Genomic DNA, 19,424 nt, shown 5'->3' with positions numbered 1-19,424 from the left:
CGAGATGAGGAGGAATTTCATTAGCCAGAGGATGGTGAATCTGTAGAATTCATTGCCACGGAAGGCTGTGCAGACCAGGTCATTGAGTGTATTTAAGACAGAGATAGATAGGTTCTTGATTGGTAAGGGAATCAAAGGGAATGGGGAAAAGACAGGAGAATGGGGTTGACAAACTTATCAGCCATGATTGAATGGTGGAGCAGACGCGATGGGCCGAATGGGCTAACTCTGCTCCTATATCTTATGGTTTTATGGAATCTGACCTCAGGACCCCTCATGCCCACCATTTACATCAAAGGGTAATAGATTTTGTGGAGAAGTGCTGCTCCTTCTGCTATGGGTTGTGGAACCCTCATCTGACTCAGAAGGTTGTGGTTTCGAGACTCACTCCAGAGACATGAGCAGTGAAATCCAGCTGGGCCTCTCCAGGCAGTACTGAGGGAGTGCAGCTCTGTCAGAGGTTCTGGACTAGATTTCCATCTTGGGAAACACGCATCAGGCCCATTCCCAATTTCTGAAACTCTATCCCTCCTCTGAACACCACTCCCGCCATTTTTCCGACTCTGGGAGTGGAGTGTGGTTTGTAAGCTGTGATGTGTTGCGGGGGGTGGGGGGGAGGGGGATGTGAGTGCGGAGGATGGCTGGTTAGGAAGCCCGCCTTGGTTCCCGGGGAGAGTAGCCCAAGTCCCAACATCGTTCATTTTCCCCCATAACGCAGTCCTGAGACGCCCCATACACCTCCTGCCCCCTTCAGGACCTCATATCCTTGTGTCTGCTCCATGCCTCCTCATACTCCCTCTGCCTCCTATACCCCCATACAATTCCATGCCCCTTCATACTGCCCCTGCTCCCTTATATCCACCATTCTCATTCCATTCCCCCTCATTACAAAATAGAAACATAATGGGAGCAAGACTAGGACATATGGCCCATCGAGCCTACTCCATCATTCAGAATGATCATGGCTGATGTATATATCTCATTTACCCCAGGTTTTCTCCATGACCCCCACGTAACCTCCATAGTCACTTGCCCAGTATCCACAATAGGTAGCCCTTAGATTGTCACTGAAATAGGTATTTGAAAAATAAACTAATAACTTAATAGATCTGTCAAACGCACTTCATACTGATTAGAACATTCATTCATTAAAGCCATTCAAAAAATGTAAATCCTTCAGTGGTCAATCTGTTGTAAAAACAAACAAACATTCATTTACTTGCCTCATCAAAGACAGATAATCCTTTAATGGCCTCCTAAAGCTGTCAGTCAAAATGTGAACAGGACCTTCTGCTGCAATAAGTGGTTTTTTCAGCATTTGATACTCAGCCAAACATTCACAATAGATTCTCCTATCAAAAAACCTTTGCAGCTCATAGATAATGAAACTGAAAGAGCAGGGACCAGGAGTTAGCTTTCTGACCAATATTCATCCCTCAATCAACATCGCTAAAAATAGATTATTCAGTTGTTTATCCAATTTCTCTAGGTTTAGGGATGAAATTTCAGTGTGGCACCCAGTGAGCAGAAGGTATGCCCTCCAGTACTTGGGAGAAAAGAAGTGGGTTGCGTAAGTGGCCCATGGTTGGAGGAATTGAGGTTTTGTGAGGGTCGTAGGGCTGGAGGAGGTAACAGCAATAGAGCAGGATGAAGCCAGGGAGGTATTTAACACATGGATGAGAATTTTAACTTGAAGGTGTTGGGATAGTTGAGAGAAAGTGAGCATCACCAAGATGGAGAGTGATGGGTGAGAAACTTCTACAGTCAGTTGGCACCTCCAATCCCAGCACTGTGATCAAACAGATATCCTTTGGGACTACATCTCATTTCAATAAATATTACGCAGGAGGTGACATGTTCAGCTTGATGCATTGCCATTAATAATACAACGTTTCATTTATTGTGTGACAATATGCAGGATCCAGATCTGAGGTACGGATTCTTGGTAGGACTTTCAACAATTTTCTGAGCAAAAACAAAGGCAACTGAGAGCCAGAAAATAAAACTGAGTTGTGTCAAACACAAAGCAAACATACCTCATCTTTCTGCGCAAACGCCCAGATAGCGACGGCCATCTCAACCAGGAATAAAAGCACGATGATCGATAGATACTGAGAGAGAAAGAGAGCAGTGAGTGAGATACAAGTGTTCAGGACTCACACAATGACCTGCAAAGGGCCCTTTGAAGTCCTCAGACTGAAAGCAGATGTCAGTTTCAGCCGGGGGGATTCCCTTTTGTAAGTCGAAGGGGGCAGTCCAGCCACGAGACCCCCATCCCGGGGGAGAGCCCCGAGGTCAACACCTTCTCCCCAGCCTGAGTCCGCCAAACGTCCAGGTCCCTTGGGGGACCTCCCCCCCTCCCCCCTCCCCCCTCCCCCCCTGCAGCCTCTTCATCACCTGATGAAGAAGCAGCGCTTCGAAAGCTAGTGGCTTTTGCTAACAAATAAACCTGTTGGACTTTAACCTGGTGTTTGTGAGACTTCTTACTGTGCCCACCCCAGTCCAACACCGGCATCTCCACATTATTTCTGGATATCATTGTGGTTCCCATCAGCTCTGGACAGGAATCTGATTGGAGCTGGCAGAATGCCCGGGAGAATCGCTACGGCTCCGACACCCAACGCCATTCCCGTTTTAGCCCCGTCACCCCATTCACCGAGATATCAGCATTCCCGCCAGGATCCAGCAGCCCCGGAGAATCCCGGACACAGACTCCCGCTCCCTTTTGTGTGAACAACTGTTCCTTCACATCATCCCGAACATCCTCGCTTTAATTTAAAGATTTTGACATATTTACCTGGTCAGTGTCACCAGAGGGAATGGTTTTTCTCTCTCTTTAATCATCTTAAACACTGCAATTCAATCGCTCCTTTTAATGGGACAGTGAGCCTGGTGTATACAAATCACCCTCAGAATCGAACACTGTTAGTCCCAGTATCATTCTGGGATATTATAACCTACTGAGGTTTTAAACCCCATCGGAAACATCTCTTTAAATTCCGAAAAGGGAGAGGACTCCCTGAGGATTATCAGCCCCTTGATTGTGTGAGTGTGTGTATGGGTGTGAGTGTGTACGTGAGTGTGTCTGCGTGTCTGTGTGTGTGCATGAGTGTGTCTGTGTGTACATGTGTGTGTGTCTGTATGTGTGTGTATGTGTGTGTGTATATGTCTGTGTCTATATGTGTGTGTGTGTGTCTGTATATGTGCGTGTGTGTGTGTCAGTGTGTCTGCGTGTCTGTGTGTGTGCATGAGTGTGTCTGTGTGTGTGTCTGTATGTGTATGTGTGTGTGTATATGTCTGTGTGTCTATATGTGTGTGTGTGTGTCTGTATATGTGCGTGTGTGTGTGTCAGTGTGTCTGCGTGTCTGTGTGTGTGCATGAGTGTGTGTGTGTCTGTATGTGTATGTGTGTGTGTATGTGTCTGTGTGTCTATATGTGTGTGTGTGTGTGTCTGTATATATGTGTGTGTGTGTGTCAGTGTGTGTGTGTATGTGTCAGTATGTGTGTGTCAGTGTGTGTGTGTGTATGTGTCTGTATGTCTGTATGTGTGTGTGTGTCAGTGTGTGTCTGTATGTCTGTGTGTGTGTGTGTGTCAGTGTGTGTCTGTATGTGTGTGTGTGTGCGCTGTGCTGCATATCCCATCATTTCCTGTTCAGTAGTCTACGATAACTGATTAAGACATTTACAGAAATGTTTCAGATCTTCTGCAGAAGAACAAGTTGTTTAAAAATCACTCACAGGGCAGAATTTTACCGACTTTCAAGGCTTTTTAGGGGCTGTGAACAAAAGTCAGTCTCAACTCCACTGGTGACACCGGGCCCCCCGCCTGCACGTTAACTATATCCCCGATCCTGCACTGTCGCTGGGTCCAAATCCTGGAACTCCCTCCCTAACAGCACTGTGGGTGTACCTACACCACAGGGGCTGCAGCGGCTCAAGAAGGCGGCTCAGCACCACCTTCTCAAGGGGCAATGAGGGACTGCCAAGCCAGCGATGCCCACATCCTATAAAATAATTTTTAAAATGACCTCCTTTGTCCTTTTGGAAGGCCTCGGTGGAACTCGAAAACCTTGTCAGAATCAAGTACTCAATTCTCGAGGAGATGAATTGCTTTTTCTGGCATCGCACTGATTGCAGTGACGCTGTAGACTGGGCTGAGAGGAGCTGGGATGCCCTCAGGAGAAGTGAATCCAATACATTAGTCACTAACCACATGTGGCTCATTGGAAATCTAGATGTGGTTATAATTAGGGCAGCACGGTGACACAGCAATTAGCACCGCTGCCTCACAGCGCCAGGGGCCTGGGGCAGCACGGTGACACAGTGGTTAGCACCGCTGCCTCACAGCGCCAGGGACCCGGGGCAGCACGGTGACACAGTGGTTAGCACCGCTGCCTCACAGCGCCAGGGACCCGGGGCAGCACGGTGACACAGTGGTTAGCACCGCTGCCTCACAGCGCCAGGGACCCGGGGCAGCACGGTGACACAGTGGTTAGCACTGCTCCCTCACAGTGCCAAGAACTCAGGTTCGATTCCCAGCTTGGGTCACTGTTTGTGTGGAGTTTGCACGTTCTCCCCGTGTCTGCATGGGTTTCCTCCGGGTGCTCCGGTTTCCTCCCACAGTCTGAAAGACGTGCTAGTTAGGGTGCATTGGCCGTGCTAAATTCTCCCTCAGTGTTACCCGAACAGGCGCCGGAGTGTGGCGACTAGGGGATTTTCACAGTAACTTCATTGCAGTGTTAATGTAACTTGTGACACTAATAAATAAACTTTGTATTTCTGATTAACAAATAAAAAATATATAATAGGCATTGACTTGGTCATGTGATCCGTGAGAGTGAACTTTGAGCTTTGTGTTGGTAAATTAGTGATACAGAGAATAGAATGTGTGAGTGTTTATTTGACTGTTGGCTATTTTACTCATAGAAATCATAGAAACCCTACAGTGCAGAAGGAGGCCATTCGGCCCATCGAGTCTGCACCGACCACAATCCCACCCAGGCCCTACCCCCATATCCCCACATATTTTACCCACTAATCCCTCTAACCTACGCATCTCAGGACACTAAGGGGCAATTTTTAGCATGGCCAATCAACCTAACCTGCACATCTTTGGACTGTGGGAGGAAACCGGAGCACCCGGAGGAAACCCACGTAGACACGAGGAGAATGTGCAAACTCCACACAGACAGTGACCCGAGCATCGAACCCGGGATCCTGGAGCTGTGAAGCAGCAGTGCTAACCACTGTGCTACCGTGCCGCCCGTGCTAAGTACTCCCTTACTTACTGAATAAAGAGTAATGATTCTCCAATAAATAAACATACCTGAATTCGCCTGGATTGTGTGACAGGCATCTTCTGCTGGAATTAATGCAAGTGGATGTCACCATAGCCTCACCTGAGAATTGTTACTGATTCCATTATTTGTTATTTATTTATTAGTGTCACAAGTAGGTTTACATTAACACTGCAATGAAGTTACTGTGGAAATTCAATTGGACTATATTGGCGTGGTGGTATTGGCGCTGGATTAGTAACTCAGAGACCCAGGGGAATGCACTGGGGAACGGGTTCAAATCCCACCAGACGGTGAATTTTAAATTCAGTAAAAATCTGGAATTAAAAAGTCTGTTGATGATCACGAGTCAATTGTTGGAAAAACCCCATCTGGGTCACTAATGTCCTTTAGGGAAGGAAATCTGCCATCCTTACCCAGTCTGACCGACATGTGACTCCAGACCATCAGCAATGTGGTTGACTCTCAACTGCCCTCTGAAATGGGCAGCCAGCATCGCCCACATCCCATCAACAAATAAAGTAGATGAGTGAATGTAATTGGATCTGTCTGTGTGGAGTTTGCACATTCTCCTCGTGTCTGCGTGGGTTTCCTCCGGGTGCTCCGGTTTCCTCCCACAGTCCAAAGATGTGCGGGTTAGGTTGATTGGCCAGGTTAAAAAAAAAAAAAATTGCCCCTTAGTGTCCTGGGATGTGTAGGTTAGAGGGATTAGCGGGTAAAATATGTGGGGGTAGGGCCTGGGTGGGATTGTGGTCGGTGCAGACTCGATGGGCCGAATGGCCTCCTTCTGCACTGTAGGGTTTCTATGATGATTTCTATGAAGCAGCTTTTGCAGAGGCTGGGGGACCACTCCAAGTAGAGGTTGGAGTTTCTGGCCTGGGTCCCGGGTGGACACAAGTCTCCTTCGCACTGGAACTCTTTGTGTTATTCATGTTTTGGGCATCGCTGGCTGGGCCAGCATTTATTGCCCATCCCTTGCGAAGGTGGTGGTGAGCCGCCTTCTTGTAACTCTGCAGTCCCTGTGGTGTAGGTACACCCACAGTGCTGTTAGGGAGGGAATTCCAGGATTTTGACCCAGCGACAGTGAAGGAATGGCCGATATATTTCCAAGTCAGGATGGTGAGTGACTTGGAAGGGAACCTCCAAGTGGTGGTGTTTCCATGTATCTGCTGCCCCTGTCCTTCTGGATGTTAGTGGTCATGAGTTTGGAAGGCGCTGTCTGAGGAATCTTGGTGAGTTCCGGCAGTGAGCCTCACATGGTTTGACTCAGGCCGGGATTTTCGGGTCCTGTCAGGTCGGGACTCTGGGACGGAGGGTGCGGCAGCCCAGCCAAAAGACTTTCACTGGGACCAAATAATCCCAGCAAAATCCCACCCTTAGATTAAAGTAGTTTGGTGTTGTTTCAGATGGTTTGAAACACATTAATGTTGCCTGGCAGTTCCGACTAGTTTGATGCAGGAAGATGTTATGTAACAATGCAGCACGATAGTCAATGCATAGTGCGTGGGCTGTAAAGTCAAAGTTTATTTATTAGTGTCACAAGTAGGCTTACATTAACACTGCAATGAAGTTACTGTGAAAATCCCCTAGTCGCCACATTCCGGTGCCTGTTTGGGTACACTGAGTGAGAATTTAGCATGGTCAATCCCTCTAACCTGCACATCTTTGGACTGTGGGAGGAAACCGGAGCACCCGGAGGAAACCCACACAAACACAGGGAGAACATGCAAACTCCACGCAGACAGTGACCCAAGCCAGGAATCGAACCGTGGTCCCTGGCGCTGTGAGGCAGCAGTGCTAACCACTGTGCCACTGTGCCACCCTTGTACTTTGCAGACACGGTAATAAATGTGTTAGGACTGGTGTTGTTACTTATTCACTTTCCTTCTTCCTTTTCTTATCACCTTTAGTTCTGAAGTCCCAAAAGTTTTTTTAGTTGAAAATATTCTACAGCTGTAACTGCCAGCAGAGTGAGTGATGGGGAATTAGCATCAGCAAGCTGCAATTAGAGTCGTGATGTTGATTGAGAGGAAAGACTGGGCGGGATTTTACCATTTGCACAGAGGATGCAGGTGTTAGTGGTGACTTATCATTGACAGCTCAGACACTTGCAGCTTTCCCCTTGTCGGAGGCGATTGATTCATGGAAGGGGCTCTCCAGTGGGCAGAGGCAGAGAGGTAGTTAGTGCCAACCAGCTGGCCGTTTAGAGACTTGGTTGATGGTTGACTGACCCCACACTCCGGGTGAAGTCCTGGCGGATCTCTGGAGGATTTCTCCTGGCCGCAGGCAAAGGGCCAGCGAGGCTGCCTTTATGTAGCACCGCTGTGCTGTCACACCCTCTGCCATCACACCAAGGCTGCTGCAATAGGCCATTCTGTGAAGCGGGACCCCCCCCACCCCCCAATTCCCCCCACACATCCCCTACACTCCCCCCCAACTCCCCGACCCAGCAGCTCCGGGCACAAATAATTTGAAACACTTTGCGGGTCTTCAGGGGCACCTTGAGTTGCCGTTGGTGTTCTCCAGTTGGCTGGGGAATTCTGTGGCCCCCCCCCACAGACTGGCACAGTGGTTGGCACTGCCGCCTCACAGCGCCAGGGACCCGGGTTCAATTCCCAGTTTGGGTGACTGTCTGTGTGGAGTTTGAACGTTCTCCCCGTGTCTGCGTGGGTTTCCTCCGGGTGCTCCGGTTTCCTCCCACAGTCTGAAAGACGCGCTGGTTAGGGTGGATTGGCCATGCTAAATTCTCCCTCAGTGTACCCGAACAGGCGCCGGAATGTGGCGACTGGGGGATTTTCACAGTAACCTCATTGCAGTGTTAATGTAAACCTACTTGTGACAATAATAAATAAACTTCAAAGTTAAACATTGGCTCGGGTAAGTCCCTGTCTCAGTGCTTTGGCTCTAACTGACCCTCTCTGGTAAGATGGTGCCAGTGGACAGTCTGGCCTCACCAGCGCGGTTCAGTTCATCGCAACCTCTGAAAATCTTTAAATGCAGTAAGATTTTGTCCTGTGAGCAGTTTCTATTTTCAAACAAGTTGTTCTTCTGCATAAGATCTGTCATTTCTATAAATGTCTCAATCAGTTAATGCTGACTACTGAACAGGAAATGATGGGATATGCAGCATGGTACAGTAAACACACACTCACACACACACACTCACACACACACTCACACGCAGACACACACACAGCCAGACACACACACACACACACAGACACTCACTCACACACACACACTCACACGCAGACACACACACAGACAGACAGACACACACACACACACAGACACACACACACACAGATGCACACACAAACATTGACACAGACACACGTGCACACACACACTCATACATTCACACAGAGACAAACACACAAACAAGTTTTTAGGTGTCCAGATCACCAACCATCTGTCCTGACCCCCCCCATGCTGACACTATAGTTAAGAAAGCCCACCAACGCCTCTACTTTCTCAGGAGGATAAGGAAATTTGGTATGTCCGCTACGACTCTCACCAACTTTTACAGATGCACCATAGAAAGCGTTCTTTCTGGTTGTATCACAGCTTGGTCTGGCTCCTGCTCTACCCAAGACCGCAAGGAACTACAAAAGGTTGTGAATGTAGCCCAATCCATCACACAAACCAGCCTCCCATCCATTGACTCTGTCTACACTTCCCACTGCCTTGGTAAAGCAACCAACATAATTAAGGACCCCACGCACCCCAGACATTCAATCTTCCACCTTCTTCCTTTGGGAAAAAGATACAAAAGTCTGAGGTCACGTACCAACCGACTCAAGAACAGCTTCTTCCCTGCTGCTGTTAGACTTTTGAATGGACCGACCTTACATTAAGTTGATCTTTCTCTGCACCCTAGCTATGACTGTATCACTACATTCTGCACTCTTTCCTTTCCTTCTCTATGAATGGTATGCTTTGTCTGTAAAGCGCACAAGAAACAATACTTTTCACTGTATGTTATTACATGTGACAATAATAAATCAAATCAAATCAAATCAAATAAAGTAAGAAGTCTCACAACACCAGGTTAAAGTCCAACAGGTTTATTTGGAATCACGAGCTTTTGGAGCGCTGATCCTTCATCAGGTGAGTACCTGAGTGTTGTGAGACTTCTTACTGTGCCTACCCCACACCGACACTGGCAACTCCACATCATAATACGTACAGGAAAAAAACAGGCCATTCAGCCCACCTCTGAGAATTTGGGTGAGGTTTGAAGGAAAAGTAAAAAGATACTCGGAGTTGCAAGTGAAATGAATTGACACAAGACTAAAACAGAAGGATTTTACAAGTTAGATAAAAGCAAAATACTGTGGATGCTGGAATCTGAAACCAAAATAAAAAATGCTGGAAAATCTCAGCAGGTCTGACAGCATCTGTGGAGAGAGAATCTTAGAAATCTTAGAAACCCTACAGCACAGAAAGAGGCCATTCGGCCCATCGAGACTGCACCGACCACAATCCCACCCAGGCCCTATCCTCATATCCTTACAGTGCTAACCACTGTGCCACCATGCCAGGAGATATGGCAAAACCTGCCTTTCATATTTTAACCCCTTAGTTATAAAAGAGCCACTGAGTGATTTAGTGAGTGGGGAGATTTCAATGCATCAGTGTGAAATGCTTCAGTTTAGACCAAAGAGGCAATTGTGTATTATTAAAAAGTGAAAACTTCAGAACAGCGGAGGTCTAAAACATTTAGGCCAGAATTCTCCAATCTCGTACGCCCTGCTACTGCTGCCAGCGAGAATGGAAAATTCGGCAGAGGAGGACCGGAGAACCCAGCCGCGGGGGCAAAGTCAGAGAACCCCAGCCGCGGGGGCGAGGTCGGAGAACCCCAGCCGCGGGGGTGAAGTCGGAGAACCCCAGCCGCGGGGGCGAGGTCGGAGAACCCCAGCCGCGGGGGCGAGGTCGGAGAACCCCAGCCGCGGGGGTGAAGTCGGAGAACCCCAGCCGCGGGGTGAGGTCAGAGAACCCCAGCCGCGGGGCGAGGTCGGAGAACCCCAGCCGCGGGGGTGAAGTCGGAGAACCCCAGCCGCGGGGCGAGGTCGGAGAATTCTGGTGTTAGAGTCCGCATGCACAGATCATTAAAATGTTGTGGGGGGTCAGTGCAAAATAAAATCCAAAAGGAATATTGGCTTTTATAACTAAGGGGTTAAAATATAAAAGGGAGGCTTTGCTATATCTATGCAAATCTCCAGTTAGACCACAACTGCGGTGTATGGTGCACAGCTCTGTACACCATACCTGAGAAGGGATGTATTGTTCTCAGGACAAGTGCAGTGTAGATTCACCAGAATGTGATCATAGAATCCCTACAGTGCAGAAGGGGGCCATTCAGCCCATAGAGACTGCACTGACTCTCTGACAGAGCCTCTTACCCAGGCCCCGCCCGATCCCCGATCCACACATTCACCATGACGAGTAATACTTACAACCCAGAGTAGACACTTTGACTCCCGGGTTACAGCGAAGTGCCCTGTGAAACCAGCAACCAGCAGCAAGCCTCCAGCAGCCCACATAGCATAAATACCTAGAGAGAAGGTGGAAATTATCAATGTGAAACAGTGAAATACAATCTTTCCCTGTGTTTGCTCAAACATCGCTTTCCCCTTTGGTCTGTCCATCCCACGTCTATCTCTCCTTGTTCACATTTCATGGTGTGGAGTTGCCAGCGTTGGACTGGGGTGGGGCACAGTAAGAAGTCTCACAACACCAGGTTAAAGTCCAACAGGTTTATTTGGTAGCACGAGCTTTCGGAGCGCTGCTCCTTCATCAGGTGAGTGCAATCGGTCATCGCTCACCTGATGAAGGAGCAACACTCAGAAAGCTCATGCTATCAAATAATTTGTTGGGCTTTAACCTGGTGTTGTGAGACTACTTACTAATCATATTTTAGCCCATCTCACTTCACTGAAACAACTCCAGTCTATAATAACGCGCCTCTTGGTGTGTTGTTCCTCCATGATTCTAACCCCCCTCGCAGTGTTTCGAATAGTTCGCTGTTCCGTCTCTTGCCTCCAGTTCTCCTCTGTTGTCCAGCTTTGGGGCTGCCCTTGGCGGCCAATGGCAATGCCAGTGAATATCCAGCTATGCTCTGTCTCCTGAACTGTCATATCCAGCGAGGACCTCCCAGGCGGCACGATGGCACAGCGAGTTAGCACTGCTACCTCACAGCGCCAGGGACTCAGGTTCGATTCTCGGCTTGGGTCACTGTCTGTGCGGAGTCTGCACGTTCTCCCCGTGTCTGCATGGGTTTCCTCCGAGTGTTCCAGTTTCCTCCCACGGTCCAAAGATGTGTGGGTTAGGTGAATTGGCCATGCTAAATTGTCCCTTAGTGTCAGCGGGATTAGCAGGGTAATTACGTGGGGTTGTGGTGATAGTACTTGGGTGGGATTGTCGTTGGTTCACTCTCGATGGGCTGAATGGCCTCCTTGTGCACTGTAGGAATTCTATTCTATAAGGACACACCCTGGGTCATCTGTAATTCCTTCTACATTTCCTTGGCAACATCACCTGTAGATCTGGGCTGCCTTCTGTCTGGATTTGCCCATCCATATTGGTCAGTTTTATCTGTGCACCGTTCCCTCAATCCCAGATTTGTGACCTCCTCTACCTGTAACCCTCCCACCCTGCTCCCTCACCGCCCACATAGGACCAATAGCCCAGGAATCTACCAATCGGTTCCATTCGTCCATGACAGTGTTACTGCTCCAGAAGGACCTCCTCCCACCCTCCTCTCCATCTCACATCAAAGAACAAAGAACAATACAGCACAGGAACAGGCCCTTCGGCCCTCCAAGCCTGTGCCGCTCATGCGCCCAACTAGACCATTCGTTTGTATCCCTCTATTCCCAGTCTGTTCATGTGGCTATCTCGATAAGTCTTAAACGATCCCAGCGTGTCCGCCTCAATCACCTTGCTTGGTAGTGCATTCCAGGCCCCCACCACCCTCTGTGTAAAATACGTCCCCCTGACATCCGTGTTGAACCTTGCCCCCCTCTCCTTGAACCCGTGACCCCTTGTGTTCTATCATCAGATAAAAAAAGAACAGAAAGGTGGAAGAAAGGAATGGAGAAAGGAACGAGTGAAGGGAGGAAAGAAAAACCAATGAAAGGCAGGAAGTAAGAGAGAAGGAGTGCAACAAAGAAAGAATGAAGAAGAAAGGAATGAGGGAGTGTGGAAAGGACGGAACGAAAGAACAAGGCGGAGATGAGAGAAAGGAAAGCAATGAGAAGACAGAAAGAAGAATTTTTTTTAAAGTTAAGTTTATTTATTAGTGTCATAAGTAGGCTTACATTAACACTGCAATGAAGTTACTGTGAAAATCCCCTAGTTGCCACACTCCGGCGCCTGTTCGTGTCACACTGTGGGAGAATTTAGCACGGCCAATGCACCCTAACCAACATGTCTTTCAGACTGTAGGAGGAACCGGAGCACCCAGAGGAAACCCACGCAGACACGGGGAGAACGTGCAGACTCCACACAGACAGTGACCCAAGCCAGGAATCGAACCCGGGTCCCTGGAGCTGTGAAGCAGCAGTGCTAACCACTGTGCCACCGTGCCGCTGGGCGGTGAGAGACAGAAGGAAGGAAGGTTGAGGATTGATAGTAGGATTGATACACTGCATTCAGTAGCCCTACTATGACCAAAGCAGTAATGAATCAATACAGATTGGTATTTCTACAGCAACGTCTGTCCATCTGAGTTCTCAATGAGGAGGGAGCTCAGTCTTACCCGGTTATCTGAATTTCTGAATGTGCGTGGTTCTCCGAAAGCAGAACCTCAATGAGCAACGGCAGAGAGCTTCGCAAGGATCGTAAATCATTTCACTCTCTTGTTGGACTGGGGTTTAATGTATCTCTGTCATCATTATGGGTGGCACGGTGGCACAGTGGTTAGCGTTGGTGCCTCACAGCGCCAGGGGCCCGAGTTCAATTGCTGGCTTGGGTCACTGTCTGTGTGGAGTCTGCACATTCTCCCCGTGTCTGCGTGGGTTTCCTCCGAGTGCTCCGATTTCTACCCACAGTCCAAAGATGTGTGGGTTAGGTTGATTGGTCATGTTAAATTGCCCCTTAGTGTCACAGGGATTGCAGTGTAAATGTGTGGGGTTACGGGAATAGGGCCTGGGTGGGATTGTGGTTGGTGCAGACTCGATGGGCCAAATGGCCTCCTTCTGCACTGTAGGGATTCTATGATTGGCATTAAACAAGGGAGGGAAGTTACTTTGCAAAATCAGAAGCAAGTAATCACATACCCTCCATTATTACTGACGCTCACAGACTCACTAACAACTTAGAGCAATATTGTTCAGATGTCCCTGGAGGGGCGACTCGGGGTGTAATGGGAGGGTTCATATGGGCAGGAATAGGCCATTTGGCCCCTCTAGTTTGTTCTGCCATTCTATCCTGACTTATACCTTATTTCCATTGACCGACCTTTCCTCCGGTGGGTCTCAGCTCATCTGCTGCTGAAACCATTTGTTGACCCCCTCCACTCAACTCATCCGATGTGCACTTGGCAACCTCTCGCTTTCCAGCCTCTGTAAACTCACAGCCACCCACACTCCTGTTCCTCATGTCGGAACTGTCATCATGCCCTGTTCACAGATCAGGCCAGACCAAAGGGGGATTAGGGAGGGAGAGGGGAAAGGGTCGAGGCTTTGGAAGGATCTGAAGGCAAAGCTGAGAATTTTAAAATTGAGGCGTTGCTGAGGCGGGAGTCGGTGTAGGTGAACAAACAGCAGAGAGCCGGGGGGGAAAAGCTAGCGTTTGGTGAGGACCGGACAGAGTTCCGAAGTTAACTGCAGTGTAAGTTTCTTCAGTAACTCACCGATGATAAATTTATCCCCATGTTGACCAACTTCATAAAGACTCTTTGTCCTTTCATCGAAACGAAACCAAAACGCCAGGAGCAAAATGATGAGGCCCAGCAACTGGAGAGCAACAAGTAAAAGGATTATTCTCAGTGCTAAATGTTTATCAGAAACAGTGGCACATATTAATATCATTATTGTTACTAAACCATCTGGTTCACTCACGTCCTTTAGGGAAGGAAATCTGCCAGTCTTCTTCTGAGGAAATTAGGTATAGCTCTTGGGGCTAAAGGGATATTGGGGGGTGGGGGGGTGGTGGGGGGCACAGGATCAGGATATTGAATTCAATGATCAGCTATGATCAGAATGAATGGCAGAGCAGGCTCGAAGGGCCGGATGGCCTCCTCCTGCTTCTAGTTTCTATGGGCGGGATTTAACGGCCTCGCTCGAGCGAGACTGGAAATTCCCGCCTGAGATCAACAGACGTTTCTGTTGTCCGCCCCTCGCCCGCTCTGATTCTGTGGCGGGTGGGGCAGTAGAATTCTGGCCTATGTTTCTATGCCCTTACCTGCTCTGATCTACACATGACTCCAGACCCTCAGCAATGTGGCCCCCTGAGTGAGCCACTCAGTTGTCTACATGGAGGGCTCTGGTTCAAGATGCTGCCTAATCGTTGCCTCCTCAAGGGCAATCAGTGCTGAGTAGACACTCACATTCCACCAATGGCTGAATAAAAGGAATAGTGGAAGATCAGACAAGCGATTCTGGCAGAGGAATTGTCCTCTTCTCCATCACCTCAATATCGTGGAAATATTTTATCTAAGCACAGTTGTTGGAGAAGCTTCATTACAAGGTGCGGGCTGAAATCTATCAGCTCAGGGGAGGAAGGAACATGGCTATTTCACCTTCCCTGGCTTTCCAGCATGTTCCAAAGCACTTCACAGCCAAACAGAGTGACATCACTGTACTACAGCAAACGCAGGAACCAATTTGCACACAGCAAGATCCCACAGCATGATAACAACCAGTTCATCAGTTGGTTAATGATGGGCAGCACAATGGCACAGTGGTTAGCATTGCCACCTCACAGCTCCAGGGACCTGGGTTCGATTCCCAGCTTGGGTCACTGGCTGTGTGGAGTTTGCACGGACTCCCCTGTGTCTGCGTGAGTTTCCTCTGGGTGCTCCGGTTTCCTCCTTGATTGAAGACTTTAAAACACCAGCCTGATAGGCTGCATGGAACCTTAGAATCCCTACAGTGCAGAAGGAGGTCATTCGGCCCATCGAGTCTGCACTAACTTCCTGACGGAGTATCTTACCCAGGTCCTCTCCCCTGCCCTATCCCATAACCCCACACTTTTACCATGGTTAATCCACCTAACCTAGACATCTTTGGACACTAAGGGGCAATTTAGCATGGCCAATCCCCCTAAATCTGCACATGTTTGGACTGTGAGAGGAAACCAGAGCACTGAAAAATGAATTGTGTAGATTGTGGGAGATGGTTAAAATGGGAAACATGGCAAACCCCCTCGTCCTCCACATGCTCCCCATGCCTTATCTATGGCAGCCCATGTTTCCTCACATCCCACATGGGCCCTCATACACTGCATGACAGCCTATGCCCATCCCTCATGCCCTCCTATTGCCCTATGAAGCCCTTATGCCAAAATAGTCCATCATTTGCCCTCACAACTAGTATGCCAACTCACCCAGTATTCACCATGAGCAGGTGTCAGGACCATGCAGAGATTAAACAAAGTTATTAATTGATGAATTATTGATTGATTTATTCTTCCTAAAAAAATCCATTCATTGTATTTAAATCCCTTATGGAAACAAGCATTGGTACCAATGTCAAAGCGTGTACAACCACTTGGAGTTGTCAACCAAACCGCGAACTCAAGGCACCCTACTGTGAAAATAATAAGTTGTCAAATCAGTCTTTCAATACTAATCCTGTAATAATATCCTGCAAACTATGTCAACAGAGTGAAATAGCAAGCCCTTTTACCACTGCAGACTGTTTTTTTTTAAGCTTAAAGAGCAGGACATTTAAAATCTCTTGATAACTTGACACTATCTGGACAGTGCTGCTGACAGTTCCCTTAACAGCTATTTTGACAGTTCCATGAGTTCATGCACTTTTTATGCACAATCATGTCTACTTTTAAAAATCCCAAAGGGCAATTTACCTCTTATACAGGTGCCCTGAGACCACGTCCAAAAGGATATTCTACCTTCCTAATGAATTCTGGCAGCTTTAGGTCTTTCTGACTCGGTTTAAAGAACCAACATCAGATTTGACTGAGTTTTCTGCATTTTAACAGGTGCAGTTGCCTCCACAAACCCCAGCTGTGAAAGTTAGAACCTGCCCCCAATTCCTCCCTCAAACGCAAAAATGGTGGAGACCGGGCTCGGTGGATGGGATATCCAGATCCGTGCTTCGCCGCCATTTTCACACAAAACAAAAGGTCTCTCTGTGATGACTTCAATCACGGGCAGCACGGTGGCACAGTGGTTAGCACTGCTGCCTCACAGCGCCAGGGACCTGGGTTCGATTCCCGGCTTGGATCACTGTCTGTGTGGAGTTTGCACGTTCTCCCCGTGCCTGCATGGGTTTCCTCCAGGTGCTCTGGTTTCCTCCCACACTCCAAAGATTGGCCATGCTAAATTGTCCCTTAATGTTAGAGGGACTAGCTATGGTAAATGGTTATGGGTTATGGGGATAGGGCCTGGGTGGGATTGTGGTCGGTGCAGACTCGATGGGCAGAATGGCCTCTTCTGCACTGTAGGGCTTCTATGAGGCCATTGAGGTTGGCCTGTTGGAGTATGAACTCCTTGATTAAGGATCCAATTGATGGGCCAATCAGGGAGTCTTTGCCTTGTATTTAACCAGGAGTGATGTGGAGATTGACCAGGAGTGTCAGATCCTCTGACACCTCTGGAGGTAGACTGCTGACTGCGAGCACTCTGTGTACTGCTGTTAGAGTTTGTACATAAAGGGATTTCAGTGAAGGGATACTCTCCAGCTGTGTGAAAATTCAGACCATCAATTAGATCACATCTTAATCTTCTATACTCGGGGGAATATAGGTTTAGTCTATACAATCCTTCCTCATAATTTAACCATTTTACACTAGGTGGTTTCAGGAACAAAGGCCAACATTCCATCAGCCTTCTAACTATTTTTCTTTTCTATCGTCCACTCATTTTTGGTGATTTCTGAACTCGGATTCCTAAATCTCTGCTGCTCCACTTCCCAGCCACACTCCATTTAGAAATTAGCAGCAGTTAGTTTGATGTTAGCAATTGCTTTGCTAACTGGGTTATTTTGTGAACAGTGCATTTTCAAGATGCAATATTGAAACGCAAGGAGGAAGACTGTAAGGCTCTCCTGAAGCTCTCTGCGACTTTGGCAAAGAGTTGTGGAAAAACTTGAATGGACGGCACAACCGAGGCCACACCATTTCACCAAGATGTCCATGATTTGTCCTCTGAGTTCCTGGTAAATAATCGGAAAGACCGAAGCTCAAATTCACATCCAAATTTATTTTTAAAAATTCATTAACGGGATGATTGCTGCAGTGCACCTACAAGATGCACTGTAGCAATTCAACAAAGATCCTTAGACAGCACCTTCCAAACCCACAACCACTCCCATCTAGAAGGACAAGGGCAGCAGATAGATGGGAACACCACCACCTGCAAGTTCCCCTCCAAGTCACTCACCATCCTGATTTGGAAATATATCACCGTTCCTTCGCAGTCGCTGGGTCAAAATCCTGGAATTCTCTCCCTAACGGCATTGTGGGTCAACCCACAGCACACGGACTGCAGCGATTCAAGAAGGCAGCTCACCACCACCTTCTCAAGGGCAACTAGGGATGGGCAATAAATGCTGGCTTGCCAGTGACGCCCATGTCCCGCGAATGAATTAAAAAAAATGTGGGGTGTCGCTGGCTTGGCCCTTGCCCTTGAGAAGGTGGTGGTGAGCTGCCTTCTTGAATCGCTGCAGTCCATGTGATGTGGGTTGACCCACAATGCCGTTAGGGAGGGAATTCCAGGATTTTGACCCAGTGACTGCGAAGGAACAGCCGATATATTTCCAAGTCAGGATGGTGAGTGGCTTGGAGAGGAACTTGCAGGTGGTGGTGTTCCCATGTGCCTGCTGCCTTTGTCCCTCTGGATGGTTGTGGTCCTGGGTTTGGAAGGTGCTGTTTAAGGAGTCTTGGTGAGTTCCTGAGTAAATTGGGTTTATATTTTCTGGAGTTTAGAAGAATGAGAGACAACATTGAAATGCATAGGATTCTGAAGGGGTTTGGTAGGGCGGATGCTGAGAGATTGTTTCCGCTATCAGGAAATCTAAAACATGGGGACACAGTCTCGGGATAAGGGGCCAACCATTTAGGACTGAGGTAAGGAGAAATATCTTCACTCAAAGGGTTGTGAATCTTTGGAATTCTCTACCCCAAAGGGTTGTGAATCTTTGGAATTCTCTACCCCAAAGGGTTGTGAATCTTTGGAATTCTCTACCCCAAAGGGTTGTGAATCTTTGGAATTCTCTACCCCAAAGGGTTGTGAATCTTTGGAATTCTCTACCCCAAAGGGTTGTGAATGCTCCATCGTTGAATATGTGTAAGGCTGTGAGGAGGCGATGGCCTCACTAGACTATGAATCCAGAAACTCAGCTAACATTCTGGGTTCGAATCCCACCACGGCAGATGGTGGAATTTGAATTCAATAAAAATTATCTGGAATTAAGAATCTACTGATGACCATGAAACCATTGTCGATTGTCAGAAAAATCCATCTGGTTCACAAATGTCCTTTAAGGAAAGAAATCTGCCGTCCTTACCTGGTCTGGCCTACATGTGGCTCCAGAGCCACAGCAATGTGGGTGACTCTCAACTGCCCTCTAGAAACTAGGGATGGGCAATAAATGCTGGCCCAGCCAGCGACGCCCATGTCCCACGAATGAATAAAAAATAGACAGATTTTAGGTCTCTTAGGGAAATAATTGATACGGGGAGTGGGTGTGGAAGTGGAGTTGAAACCCAAGACCAGCCACGATCGTATTGAATGGCCGAGTGGTCTTTTTTCTCTTAGGTTTTTTATCATGCAGGCTGGAGGATGGTTTGCAATATTCAGCTGTTGATAGTGGTAGTCATGAGTTCTCTCTCAGCTGAGCGAGGCGTATGAAGGCAGCCTTCAGCCTGGATATGGAAACTCACACCCTACCCTCCCAAACGTCTCGGCCTTTTGGCTAAGATCAAGTGTATGGTCGG

General features: G+C 48.1%; 1 protein-coding gene across 2 annotated transcripts in view; it reads right to left on the bottom strand.

Moving 5' to 3' along the window:
* Positions 1 to 19,424, bottom strand: part of LOC144498443 (CD9 antigen-like) — a 70,252-nt gene that overhangs the window by 47,208 nt on the left and 3,620 nt on the right. For both annotated transcript variants that reach the window (XR_013498698.1, XM_078219557.1), the window contains exons 2-4: positions 14,155 to 14,257; positions 10,757 to 10,854; positions 2,037 to 2,111 (exon numbers count right to left, since the gene is read on the bottom strand). Coding sequence is in view for 1 of the 2 variants with exons in the window: in XM_078219557.1 (XP_078075683.1) it covers positions 2,037 to 2,111; positions 10,757 to 10,854; positions 14,155 to 14,257 (276 nt within the window). In the remaining variant the exon portion in view is untranslated. The remainder of the gene's footprint in view (positions 1 to 2,036; positions 2,112 to 10,756; positions 10,855 to 14,154; positions 14,258 to 19,424) is intronic.

The sequence above is a fragment of the Mustelus asterias genome, chromosome 9 (assembly GCF_964213995.1).
Source record: "Mustelus asterias chromosome 9, sMusAst1.hap1.1, whole genome shotgun sequence".
NCBI lineage: Eukaryota > Metazoa > Chordata > Chondrichthyes > Carcharhiniformes > Triakidae > Mustelus > Mustelus asterias.
This window is presented reverse-complemented; position numbering and strand designations above follow the sequence as displayed.